The sequence below is a fragment of the Desarmillaria tabescens genome (genome assembly GCF_030435595.1).
Source record: "Desarmillaria tabescens strain CCBAS 213 chromosome Unknown EV420scaffold_98, whole genome shotgun sequence".
NCBI lineage: Eukaryota > Fungi > Basidiomycota > Agaricomycetes > Agaricales > Physalacriaceae > Desarmillaria > Desarmillaria tabescens.
The window spans coordinates 53,379-65,150 of NW_026848397.1; the positions used below are offsets into that span (position 1 = coordinate 53,379).

At 47.6% G+C, this 11,772-nt stretch overlaps 6 protein-coding genes across 6 annotated transcripts; 2 read left to right on the forward strand and 4 right to left on the reverse strand.

Moving 5' to 3' along the window:
• Positions 1-89: 89 nt before the first annotated feature.
• EV420DRAFT_1651473 (uncharacterized protein) lies at positions 90-1,569 on the reverse strand (the record flags this gene model as incomplete). Its single annotated transcript, XM_060478555.1, has 4 exons — positions 90-739; positions 898-919; positions 973-1,074; positions 1,123-1,569. The coding sequence occupies 4 exons, from the start codon at positions 1,567-1,569 to the stop codon at positions 90-92; spliced, it is 1,221 nt and encodes a 406-aa protein (XP_060322898.1).
• A 335-nt stretch (positions 1,570-1,904) lies between these two features.
• On the reverse strand, positions 1,905-3,172 carry EV420DRAFT_1651474 (uncharacterized protein; the record flags this gene model as incomplete). Its single annotated transcript, XM_060478556.1, has 5 exons — positions 1,905-1,979; positions 2,042-2,323; positions 2,553-2,762; positions 2,816-3,043; positions 3,107-3,172. The coding sequence occupies 5 exons, from the start codon at positions 3,170-3,172 to the stop codon at positions 1,905-1,907; spliced, it is 861 nt and encodes a 286-aa protein (XP_060322899.1).
• A 548-nt stretch (positions 3,173-3,720) lies between these two features.
• Positions 3,721-6,335, reverse strand: EV420DRAFT_1651475 (uncharacterized protein; the record flags this gene model as incomplete). The annotated part of the gene is made up of 13 exons (XM_060478557.1): positions 3,721-4,040; positions 4,097-4,284; positions 4,349-4,806; positions 4,853-4,897; positions 4,945-4,959; positions 5,009-5,088; positions 5,146-5,216; positions 5,270-5,307; positions 5,369-5,545; positions 5,597-5,752; positions 5,830-5,950; positions 6,006-6,145; positions 6,207-6,335. The coding sequence occupies 13 exons, from the start codon at positions 6,333-6,335 to the stop codon at positions 3,721-3,723; spliced, it is 1,938 nt and encodes a 645-aa protein (XP_060322900.1).
• Positions 6,336-6,695: 360 nt separating this feature from the next.
• On the forward strand, positions 6,696-7,595 carry EV420DRAFT_1585868 (uncharacterized protein). The gene is made up of 3 exons (XM_060474800.1): positions 6,696-7,395; positions 7,442-7,499; positions 7,551-7,595. Exons 1-3 carry the CDS (start codon positions 7,194-7,196, stop codon positions 7,567-7,569), a joined length of 279 nt encoding a protein of 92 aa, XP_060322901.1. The 5' UTR covers positions 6,696-7,193; the 3' UTR covers positions 7,570-7,595.
• Positions 7,596-8,177: 582 nt separating this feature from the next.
• Positions 8,178-9,367, forward strand: EV420DRAFT_1623280 (uncharacterized protein; the record flags this gene model as incomplete). Its single annotated transcript, XM_060475926.1, has 10 exons — positions 8,178-8,295; positions 8,342-8,370; positions 8,425-8,504; positions 8,556-8,637; positions 8,690-8,766; positions 8,823-8,873; positions 8,936-8,940; positions 9,001-9,036; positions 9,088-9,186; positions 9,315-9,367. 10 exons carry the CDS (start codon positions 8,178-8,180, stop codon positions 9,365-9,367), a joined length of 630 nt encoding a protein of 209 aa, XP_060322902.1.
• Positions 9,368-9,517: 150 nt separating this feature from the next.
• On the reverse strand, positions 9,518-11,464 carry EV420DRAFT_1280044 (pyridoxal phosphate-dependent transferase; the record flags this gene model as incomplete). Its single annotated transcript, XM_060468185.1, has 6 exons — positions 9,518-9,625; positions 9,676-10,144; positions 10,204-10,551; positions 10,610-11,007; positions 11,062-11,211; positions 11,267-11,464. 6 exons carry the CDS (start codon positions 11,462-11,464, stop codon positions 9,518-9,520), a joined length of 1,671 nt encoding a protein of 556 aa, XP_060322903.1.
• Positions 11,465-11,772: the final 308 nt, after the last annotated feature.

Sequence of the window (11,772 nt, forward strand, 5' to 3'; positions counted from 1 at the left end):
CATTTACGGCCAGGCTTCATTCCAATCTGTACAAGGGGCGTCACAACAGAGACTGTTTTCACGACCGTCGGAACATTCGGAACACCGTATCACGTCTTCACGACAAAAAGAGCACTCGTCGGCAACCAAGCACGAACGACAACAGCCTTCATCACAGTACTCGCAGACGATAGCGAGTTTAGTGTTTCGTGAGCAAGTTTCGCAAAGAGCCGATTCACATATATGGCACATCCACTCAAACTTTGTTTCCTCTTGTTTGAGAAATCCAGAGTCAGTCCTTCCAATTTCCTTGGAGGGCTTGCTGGTTGGTTGATCGCCATTTTCTTCATCGGATTCCTCTTCACCGTCGGATTCGCCGCGGCAAGTCGAGCACCACTCAGACTTCTTGCAGCCAAAGCAACGTTTCGCCACACCACAATCATTGCACAGGGCGGTGTGGCATGAAGGGCAATTCCAAATCGGCCTGACTCTCTTGAACGCGCAAGCAGCGCAAATCCAGGTACATTCGTTAGAACAAGTTTTGTGCCCGGGCTCGGCTTCACAGGCGGGGCAAATGGCGGGGCGGTAAGAGCCCGACAACGTTTTAGGCACCTTTTTCGACCAACAGCCACGCGCACCGCATTTCGTCCAAACGAACCCATGGTGGTTAGGACAAGGCTCGAGCGCTGGAGGATGTGCAGGAGCTGTAACCTTTTGTTTGCCCTTTCCCAGATTGGTATTGCTCGTATCATCGCTGGAGCTGGGCAATATATGTACGGGACGGCCAAAGCACCATTGCCAGTCCTTCTCGCATGTCCATTGGTCACAGGTTTTAATAGGACATGGTCTCAGCTTGGCATGGCTGCCAGCGCCGATACAGCTCTGACAAAAACGCGTCTCCTGGTGTTCGGTACACACCTTGAGTCCGTCGGAGCTGTGGCTGGGGCAAGAAGGATTAGGGCAGCAGAGAATGCCGCACTTGAGGCACTTTACAAGGGCCTCTAGCATCTGGCATACTGGACAACTGTCTTCGGGTGGACTGGGAAGGGCATGAAGCTCAATGATTCGATGTTCTACCAAGCGCTTGTAGAATGACTAGAGCAGTCGCGATGAGACAGACCCGCGAACAGTGTAGAAACCTACCTGAATCGCTTCCTCTTTCCTTTGCTTCGCTGCTTGCTCGTTTTGTGCAAGATGTTGCCTCATACGAAGAATACTCTGCTGACGTCCTCGAGCATGCCTCAAAGCAATATTCTGTAGTTCCCGCAACTCGTGCACGACGTCATCTGGGCAAGCAAAATCCTCGTTTTTGAACTCGTCGTACACTGTCTGTTGGTCGACGGAGATCATGAAATGCGTGCGTTGTACAGGCTGGTCAGAATCCCCTTCGTTAAATTCGAGAATGATAGAGCTGGGCGTAAAGGAGTCCCCTTCGACCTTGTATGTAAAACAAGGCCTGTTCCACCACCTGTCGAATTGAAGAGGAACAATGAGGTTCCGATATCGGTACACTGACTGCATGGTTTTGAGGACTGTTGGCTTGATTGAGGATGTGATAGCAATATTCTCCCAGCTATTGCTGGGATTCATGATGATAATAGTCGAAGAATAAATGACGTACGTAGCGGCTACTAGCGGACGGAAGTCGGCTGCAATTGATTTTTTGTATCTCCGATTGAAACTGACGCGTTGCCGGGAAGTCGCCGATCATGCTACGTTTGCTTCGTACAATTACAAGTTTATTTAATCTTCAGTCTGCTTTCTTCTTTCCTTAGCTTCAGCCTCTAGCCTCTCCTTGTTTGCTTCTAGCCTTTTGTACAGCAACTCGGACATGACATACTGCTTCTCAGGTAACTCTACAGGTTTCTTGCGCAAGAGGGCCGGAGGAATGCCACTGATAACGGCGTCTAGTCTATCCAAAAGCTCTACCGCTGTTGGACGATTCGAGGATTTTCATTCCTCGTAGACTCCAATATTTCGTCGATTTCCCATATAGTTGACTACAGAACGAACCGAATCGAGGTCAGTCTTTCATTGATTGAACTGTATATCCCGAACACACACGAAACCTCGTCAAGTCCGAGCCAAATTGCCATATATCCAAAGTGAAAGGATCATATGTATTCGAGACGTGAAATTCGGGTGGTACAGGCCGTCCATAAGACTCCAAGGGGAAGGGATATTCTGTCACGACGCGCTCTTCAGGTGTGGAATCCTCTAGGAAGTCCACAGCGGTTTCGAAATCTATAATATACACCCTAGGTCGAGTGAAGCCACGCCGCTTCATGCCGGGATCTAAAGTGTTTGGGTGCCATTCGAGTAGAAAGTTGCTCAAGAAGAGATCCTGGAAGGATTTTTAATTCAATATCACATTCTCCGATCATGTCTGGGAATGTACCCTATGAGCAATACGATGCCTTTCATGAATGAATACGATCCCCTTAAACGATGCCAAGATTAGCATGGGGCAGCTCATCGAGTGGAAAGATTACTTCAATTGCCCGCATCAGCATATCCATGATGTCTTCTACTGTGTTCTTTGGCTAACTATTAATGGACCGCGACAATGATACCGCGACCCGAGGAAAGACACCAAATGTGAGATCGTTGTACTCGAATATATCCAAGAGGGAAAGGGCGTGATTGTGGCTCAACAAGCTCTCTTCGCCTGTGCAGATTTTCTTGACAATACGGAGAACGTTGTGGCCCTCTCCACCAGCAGTTATTATACGGATCATCACATCCCGGTCGTCATTATGGCGGGCTGCTATGATATTGGCATTCTAGAAAGGATATTAAAATTGATTCGAGGGACGCTCTCGGCGAAGAGACAGACGGTGGGGGTCACATAACGCAGGCTCTGATAACTATCCGATATAGCTGGTGTGTGATAAAGAAACCCGTTTGGCGATGGTCCACGGTCGTTTGGAGAAACGAGTGCAAGCCCAGTTCCATAAAGTGTACCCGCGAGAGCTGAGTAAGGGCTGCAGACGGGACCATAGAGGTAGCCATGTGTGATCATGAGGAACGTCCTGTGGTCCACATTCATAGCTTCTCCAGTCAGCTAAGTTCGCAGGTAACTGTAGTCGGAATCAGAACGCAGAATTATCTGAGATGATAAGCGTACGATATCGCGTCGTAGGACAATCACGTTAGTTGGATCAAGCACTGGAATAGACGAGGGAGGAGTCATTGTGATTTCGGAGCCAGCACGAACAGGTCAAACACATCGTGCCATGGTCTTCGGGATCAAATCCCAATTTGAGTTGAACTACACAAAATTGAAATTCGTTGTCCATTGGCCCTGACCGGTAACTTGAAAAACAGCAGTGTCGGTCATTGTCTTCCTACATTGTTGCGACCATCTGTCGACCAGCCCTTCCCTGTCGCTACGGGTTTCTACGATCAAGGATTAGATTGAAAGCCTGTGATACACGACGTTTGAAATACAATATGTACCGAGGTTAAGAATTACTTCCAAGTATGCTACTAAGGCAGTAGCATTGAACAGATGGGTTCCACTGGCCAAGCTCATTCGATTAAACCTGCGTTATTAGGAGTGCAGGTGTAAAAAGAAGTACTACTCCACCAACTAGAATGGAAAGAGGAACATTTGTCAAAGGACTTGCTCTGGAAATGGTGCAGGTAGAAGTCTGTGCAGAATCAGGGTAAACGGGAGTAGATAATGCCTCCGATCATCCGTGGAAGTCCGTAGTGCTCGCATATATCAGATCCACGGGCTTAGGAGTCAAAGCCGCACGCACGATGCAAATCCTGAATGTCCTTGTAGACATCTGTGAAAAGCTTACACGTAGTATAAACGGCGTAGATCTGGGTATCGATCCCAAGGACCGACCACGCTTCGCGATGTGACACACTGTCTCCTATGTCTGGGTCTAAGGACCATCGGAACTCGGGTTCGTCTCTTTGAGAGGGCGGATATATACACAGATATATGTCATCTGTTAATTCGACATCGCTGGCGATGAAGGTGTCACAGAGCTGGAAAACATCATATTGATGTCCAAAACGCCAATCAACATTGACCATGAACTCTACATCTTTGCGGGGAGATCAGCATCGTTGAGATATGAGTGTGCAAGTCAGATGAATTCACCCAATAACAGCGCATCAATCAGGCATTTTGGCGTTGTGAGCTGCGAACATTGGGCAAACCAGGCATAAACCAGATGTTCAATGCTTTTTTGACCATGTCGTGAACCTGGGGCATCGGGAAAAGCGAGGTGACTTGGCCTGACACACACCCAGTGCCTGAGATTGGATAGCTTCCATTTAACCCGAATTCTGTTGTAATCAAGACCAAATTGCGCTTCAAGTCTCGAAGCTCCGGCAAGTGAGGGCGACGTACCCTTCAACAGGAATGATATCTTCATTGTCTCTCATTCCTAGGTCAGAGAATGTCCATTGAACAGGTTCAAGGTCCAGCGGCAGCGAGGCAACGTGGGTGGTACCACTAGAAGGACGGTCGTGGATATTTTCCCGGATAATGTGGCCGCCAGCGTAAAGACCGCGGCGTTCGGGATCCACGATGCATTCTTTCCCCACAACGAATGCATATATCATCTCGTACAACGGTAGCAGATTATCCTTGTGAATGAATGAAGGACTTTGCATGATCTGGAGACTCTTTATGAGAGACTTCCACCGTGGATGCGAGAAATTATAGCTAGGGCGACGGATATTGGTCTCTAGAAGATGAAACACGCTTCGCAACCATGCATCACTATCGGTGCCCAATGAAGGACAAAAGTTATCATAGATCACTCTTCCATTTCCATCCACGTAGGTCGTGTCTGGGCCTACGATCTTCCTTCAAGTTAGTCGAGGCATGCGCACGAGTCTTCTGACTTACCCATTCACGAATCCCTTCGAAATCTTGTAGGTACATTGAGGCCGACTGTGACCGTTTGTTGATAATTATGGAACAATTCAGAAGTTACCCACCCGCATATCCGACATCTACGTCAGGTTCAATCAGGAATACTGTAATGATCACTTGAAAACTTACAAGCTGAAGATCAAAGTTCAAGACATCGAGAAGAGCTAGAGAAGACCGATGTTGTTCTACGGTTTTCTTGCGTGCCGCATCTTGAGTACGCGGATTTCTGATTTAGAAGTGCAAAAGACAGAGAGCGTTCGCCTTACTCTGGTGGAAAATCAAAGCGGGAAAGGACGACGAAGTACATACTCCGAACAGTTGAGGAATGTTCGGGTGCCTGTAACAGCAGGTCAGATAATACAGCTTAACAACAATGGCTATTACGCAAACCGGAGAGAAAGAAATTGATGCAGATCATCGTATAACATCTGCGCGAAGAGATAGAGTCACACAGCACGCCTAGATGTAATTCGAGAGATCCGAGTTCACCTTGACAGCCTGTACTTCCGAACCGCGTCGTGCTCTGTAAACCCGGACCAATTTTGGAGAAGCGCTGGTATCGACCTCGCTATAGTAATCAATGATGTCGACCGACATAAGGTGCTCGTGTGTGTGTTTAAAGACTTCTTGCTTCATGCTTATATCACAGGGCATGATTTCGTAGATCTGGCATGAATCCTTAATGAAATGAAAGACATGTGTAGGCTGTAGACTCACCTGGTCTTGATATAGCGCTCTCCGTCGACACCGGGTCCGAGTCTCTTCATGTATGTCATAGAGGTCGTGTCTCAATGTTCGAAGCGCGTCCTCGATAGCGATAGAGTAATCGTTTACTTCCGACGCGATGAATCGAGTTTCGGTCGTTACACGTATCTGTAGGAACGGTAAGACAGCAGAGCCAGTTGAAGAGCTTGAGTACTCCTCAAAAAATCAAGTTTGAGGTCCTGTACACGTTGCTTGTATTCATCAATCTTGTCACAGATATCATTTGTCTGTAGATATTGTCTGATGCCACGGGTGTATTTAGATCTCTTGATCGAGTTGAGGTCGTTCAGCACCGTTGCAAGATAGCTGTAGCAGTTAGTCTAATACACTTTCAACTGACTGAGGATCAAGAGAAGCTTACTTTGTCACCTCGACGCAAAATTCTCTGAAATGTTGGGCGCTAGATTCTCCGTGGGCTATGACCGTGTCTCGTACAACGACGAGGGTGTTACTCAAGCTATTTGAAAGATGGATGAGATCTGCATTATTCTTGTCAGCCTTCTGCCAGGAAGATGAATCGTGTTAGTAGGTGGTACACGCATTAATAGAAGGAAGAAATCACCTCAAGTAGTTCTAGCAGGACGACCGCGACGTTAGCTAGTCCTTTGATATACGGGAATGGTGCCATATCCCCCGCAGCTTGAATCAATTTGACAGCTGATATGCACTGGCTGACGATGCTTCGAGACATGGTGGTTTGAGTGATATCTGAAGATGCTGTGCGACAACTGCTCCGATATTCAACTGGTAAGATCATGGGGCGCTTATCATCGTGGCGTTTGCCGTACAATATTAACAGATAAGCATTTTCTGATAGCTAGAGCCATGGAAGGACTCAGATGAGATTATGGTTGCACATAAGTAAGAGTCCAGAAACAAGAAAAGTGAGTCATAAGTACTGGTAGGAAATATCCCGAAGATAAGTCAGAGACGTTGTAGAGAATACGCAAAAATCTTGGAGGGCTTGTGCAAGCGACAGAGAACTAGACCGAGAATACGTTCACAAAGAGTTTAGAGTTTAGAAAATCGGCATATGGTGTTGGTGTTGGTGGTCCCAAGAAGGGACGGAAGACTCGGAACTACTCGGAAAAGATCAATCTCGCTGGTGGCTGTGCCACACCCGTTATTTTTATTACTTACCACTCGAACAAACCAAACGGCCAGTCCAATGCTAGTCTCGTGAACGAAGACTACGGAAAATAATGCGCCGTGAGAAGACAGGGAAAACTTGTTGAATTCCCTTGGCTGTCGAGCATGTCTAGTTCAATGCCAAGTTGCCAACGCATGGTCGCATCTCAGTCGCATCCTTATCCGAGTTTGGGTGTAGAGATCCAGTCTACCATACCTCAGAACTGTTTGTGATTTCGGAGAGGGCTTACGTGTGTATCATCAGTATTATTCGAGACAGGTGCCTGACTAGGGGGGGGGGCTCCCTCGCTCTGGGGGTTGAAGGGGAAGACGGCGCTGTGAGAGCAAAATCATCAGCCGAGATAGACGAGGAATGTGCGTCGAAAGAAGAAAAAGATTTGTCTTCCCTTTGGCTCTTTGAATGTTTATCTTACATACATATATCAGGAGAACGCATGTAGTCCTGGTCCACACCGTGACTTTGACAGTGAGAAGCTTGAGCCCTAAGCTTGGCTATTATATGTACCTCTTTACTTCATACAACGCTCCTCTGGCGGCGGCTTTATCCATGTGCTTCTTTGAGGTGACTCTCTTTGTCGGTTGTATTTCTGTGCATCGCTTTCCTGGACAACTTCTGGCGGACAAGGTGTATAACGTCAAGACTCATACCTCTATACGGGTGGTGTTTACAGAAAGGTACGTTGTTTGACTACTTCTTTTCAAAACGCTGAAATCGATTGTTAGTCTTTGAGAAGCCAGCTGGATATCTGGACTTTACCCAGAGACAGAGACATTGATCTAGATGCATGAAATCATGTTCATAACAATAGTGAGATATCTACACGGGATCTTTATCCTTCTCTTGATGCATCGTCATATACTGATTAGATAGGCGACTTCTGAGGGTCGAGACAACGGCAAGTCTGCAGTGATTTCCAGAATAAAACCTCCTCCTCCCTTGAAGGGGCGATAACCATGGAGCTCTTTGATCCGGAATAGCCAACCAGAGCTAGTGCTTGATTTTCCATCAGTGTCTGTCAAGACGATTCCAATAGAGCAAGTAACACGCGCCAGTGTAGCATATTGTCCAGCTAGCACGTGCGACGTCTGAGTGGCTTCTAAAGTAATTCTTCACAGAATCAACTTCCTTAATTGAGTGGTGGACAGAAGCAGACTGACTCTCGCATTTTCAGGATGTTGATAAGCAGAAAACCATTCTTTTCTCGTGGTACTCATGTCGAACGTTCTTGCGCGTGTTGGTTCGGTGTTTTTCGTCGACCCATGGAACGTCAGGGATCGTATTATTCCGGTGCACTATCAGAGAAGCACCGACATGGGTACCCCTAAAATAGACCTTAATTACGACGAAATCACCTTGCTTCTGCTTCTTTTCTCATCCCCCACCATGCTCACTGTACTCATTGTCCTTGCTCCTCTTGCTCTGGCCCTTCAGCTTCCCATACAGCCTGGATCAGTGGATTTCTATGATCCAAATCTAAATGGTGGATCCATGCTGGACAACGGTAAGCTTGATATTGGTTAACGATGCGTCGACGCTAACGTCTGCAGCTGGGGGAGGGCTAGGCGAGCCGCTCAATGTCTGCCGTTCTCTTTGGCTGGTATGATGGATCGCGTTGATTCGAAATTTACAGGTCATAATATCCGGCAAAAGCTCTCCAGAAGTACTCACGAACGACGGAATCGTAATTACGCACGGGCGATTGGATTGTATGTTACTTGTCTATTCACTGAATCCGTATTCTCCCTTCTCATGTCTTCCCAGCTCCGAAGAATGTCTCGGCATCCATATTGGCGACCCGCAATCAGCAAACCTTGGGGACGGACACGGCTGGGTTAATCAGACGGTGGGTATATGCGCGTTTTTGGAGTTCGACAAACTCAGAATATATCGCGTAGATGGAACTCAGAGAGGATTATGGAAACGAGGAGCTCGGGACGTGTCTTGAGACCATCATTGGTGGGAATCATTTTCGGTGTGTTTTCGTGCGAAATTCTCTGCCACCTAGCTGAAAACAAACCGGTTCTGTAGGGTTTATCGTCAAGATGGGCCGGATGCAATGAGCGGCGCGTTATTCCTTGCGTAAGTTTCTCCTCCAACTTCCGACCTGTTCTGACGTGTTTACCGGCGCAGTGTTTCTCAAGAAGAAGTTAGCTGTGTTTGATTTTTCTAGTCTGATTTTACTGATCCCGGTATTAGGATTTGGAAGAGCAACACACAATCGTCCCTGATGGATACAATATTGGTTTGGCGTCCTCATGATATGCATGTCTTCTGTGTCGTTATCTTTATCCAGGTCGTGACCAGCTAGTTCAGCATGCTGTCGGCAACCACCACTTTGACGGCGTGCATTATACTACAACGGCGAAGAATATCACGGGCCTGCTTCCTGCTGGTTCAGAAGGGTGAGTGTTCGCTGTATGTCAATCCATTTGGTACACGCTCAGAGGCGGTTTTGGTCTGACAGAGTCAATCACGGTATGGATATTGATAAGTAGCATTACTGGCGCTAACTGTCACTAGGCATAGCAACCGACGGGATTACGACCTTGCTCACAGTACAGACGACAAGGTAACGAAGCGGAGTGATGTAAGATTTTGTTGACTGTCGCTCTCTTACGAGGATTCACGATAATTACGACCATTATTGACTGGCAACATGCCAACTCCATCTGTACCATAGTTGATACCTTGGAATGACTGTACTGACTTCTACTTACGAAACATCACTTTTGCTTAAACGACGCTACGTGTTCTGCCGCCGCTTTTGTTAGTGCTGCTTTGAATCCGTCCCTCAGGCTTGTCAGATCTTCCATGCCTATGCTGAAGCGTACCTACGGTATTATAAGAAACAAAATCATGTAGGGAGTACAAGAACACTCACCGAGGCGTAATCAATCCCGTTCTCCTGTGCCCATTCCAGTTTATCGTGGAAACCTGCCTCCGCGAACGGTACAGCGAGCGTAAATACTGTGCCTAGTGTGACAGCTTTATAGCATGGCAAGGCATCAAAAAACGCCATTGCGGCAGCATTAGAGATGAAGGACAGCGTAAGAAGACCTCCATATCCCGGATTATCAGTGGCTTTAGACCAGCAGTGTTCGTAGTGTTCCCGCATCTGATACTTTGGATAAAGCACCTGTTTGATAACAGACTCCGCTTTCAACGAATCCTCGTAGCAGAAATCGGCTATCACTTCTGCATTGCGGTCTATCATACGTACACGCCGCTTCATATCTCGGGAATTCGCTTCTATACAGATAGCATCTTCACTGAAGTAAGTGTCTTCGTAGTTGGTGTCCATGTAGGCTTTGAATGCCGGATAGTGCTTCGATGCGGGGTTGAGAAGGAAGCTGGAGGGCGTGGTTTGCGTAAGAAAAAATGTTAGGAGAGCGAAAATGGAGGAACTCACGCGCCACCCATCACATTCGCAAGTCCGCTGAAGACCTTGGTGAGACTACAAGTAACGATATCTGCGTATGGAAGTAACTGTGTATTGAGGAAGTTGCCCACCGTCTCGTCAATGATTAGCGGGAACCCGTATTGATCTGCGAGTTTTCTCAGGCGGGGAACGTCAGGGGACCTCAAGAGAGGGTTCGCTGGGAAGTCGAGATACAATGCGGAAATGGGGGGCTGATTGGGGTTGCGCGCGTATTCGAGGGCGAGTAGGGTCTCGAGGTCGTCTATGGAGCCGTTTGAGAGGAAGTGGTATCCGGGTCCCCAGTTTTCGAGCACGTCGTGGGTGTGTGAATATAAGAGGCTGTAGGTGTTGCCTTAGGAGGAGGATATTTGGGTATACATGGAAGACGTACTTCAACGCAGCACATTTTGTTTCTTTCGATTGGGTGTGCAGTACCATTAGATGCACGTTCCAGATAGCGTTCATGCCTGTGGAATAGAGATACACGTCGTCTGGTGATATATACGGGACGCCCCGTATGTTTTCTGGACCTTCATTGATGATGCCGGAAAAGAGTCTCCTGATAACAGTCTTGGCCTCCGCACCCGACTCCAAGGGTCTATGTACGTTATAGAACTCGGAATTTCTCCAACTGCGTGGTGCGAGAGGCATCGTCAAAGTGCTGGTGTCAAGCAATTCTATTGGCAGGGCAGAGAGGCAATGTTCAGCCAAGCGCGTGGATATCCCTGTCCCGGTGTATACCCAGAATGGCAGAGCTTGAGGGAAAGAGGATGATGGGAAGAGAACTGCGAAGAGCTCCGGGGACAGCCGTCATGGAAGGAGGAGGGAGATGGCAGGATCGTCTTTGACGGGTAAGCTGAAGCGCACAATACGGAGCCGCTGCTGCATCATTGCATGTTTGAGTACGTATTCCTGGCAATACTCCGCGTTTTTGAGAGAAGGGAAAAGCAAGCACTCTTCATCTTCCTTGCCATGAATATCAGAACATATTTTGCTGAGCTAGCATCCGACTTGATCAAGTGCTAAGAATCGTGAATCGACTGAGCCTACACACCTGCTTGACATAAGTATGAAGCTTCAAGCGTGGATATGCCGTTTTTAGGGTCTTCACTACCCGTTCTTTGCGATCCATGTATTCGACGATGTCGGTCCATGTAGGTATAGAGCAAAGAAGCGCGTGAGGGCAGTCTGGTGGGACTGGGGCCCCAAGAGGAACGTCACCGCCAGTTACTGGTGAAGCGTCCGTATTCATGTTATGTTGGGGGAGCAAACAAGACCAGAACCGAAGACAGACGCCACTTTCCTTCAATTTGGGTCGTGATATAACTCCGATAGTATAGATGGACGTGTGGAATGTAACGTAAATTGATGTTCGTCTTCACAATCAGACTCGGAAGGTTCGTTCATATTCAGCTTGGAAGTAATGAGGTGAGCTTCATCACCGGAGAAAGAGAATATCAACATACTTTGCTACTTCCGTTCCAGTTCGAGCAATTGGCACCAAACGTTGAAGGTCTACTCAACTGCAAAAGGAGGATGGAGAAGATGGTACGATTGACC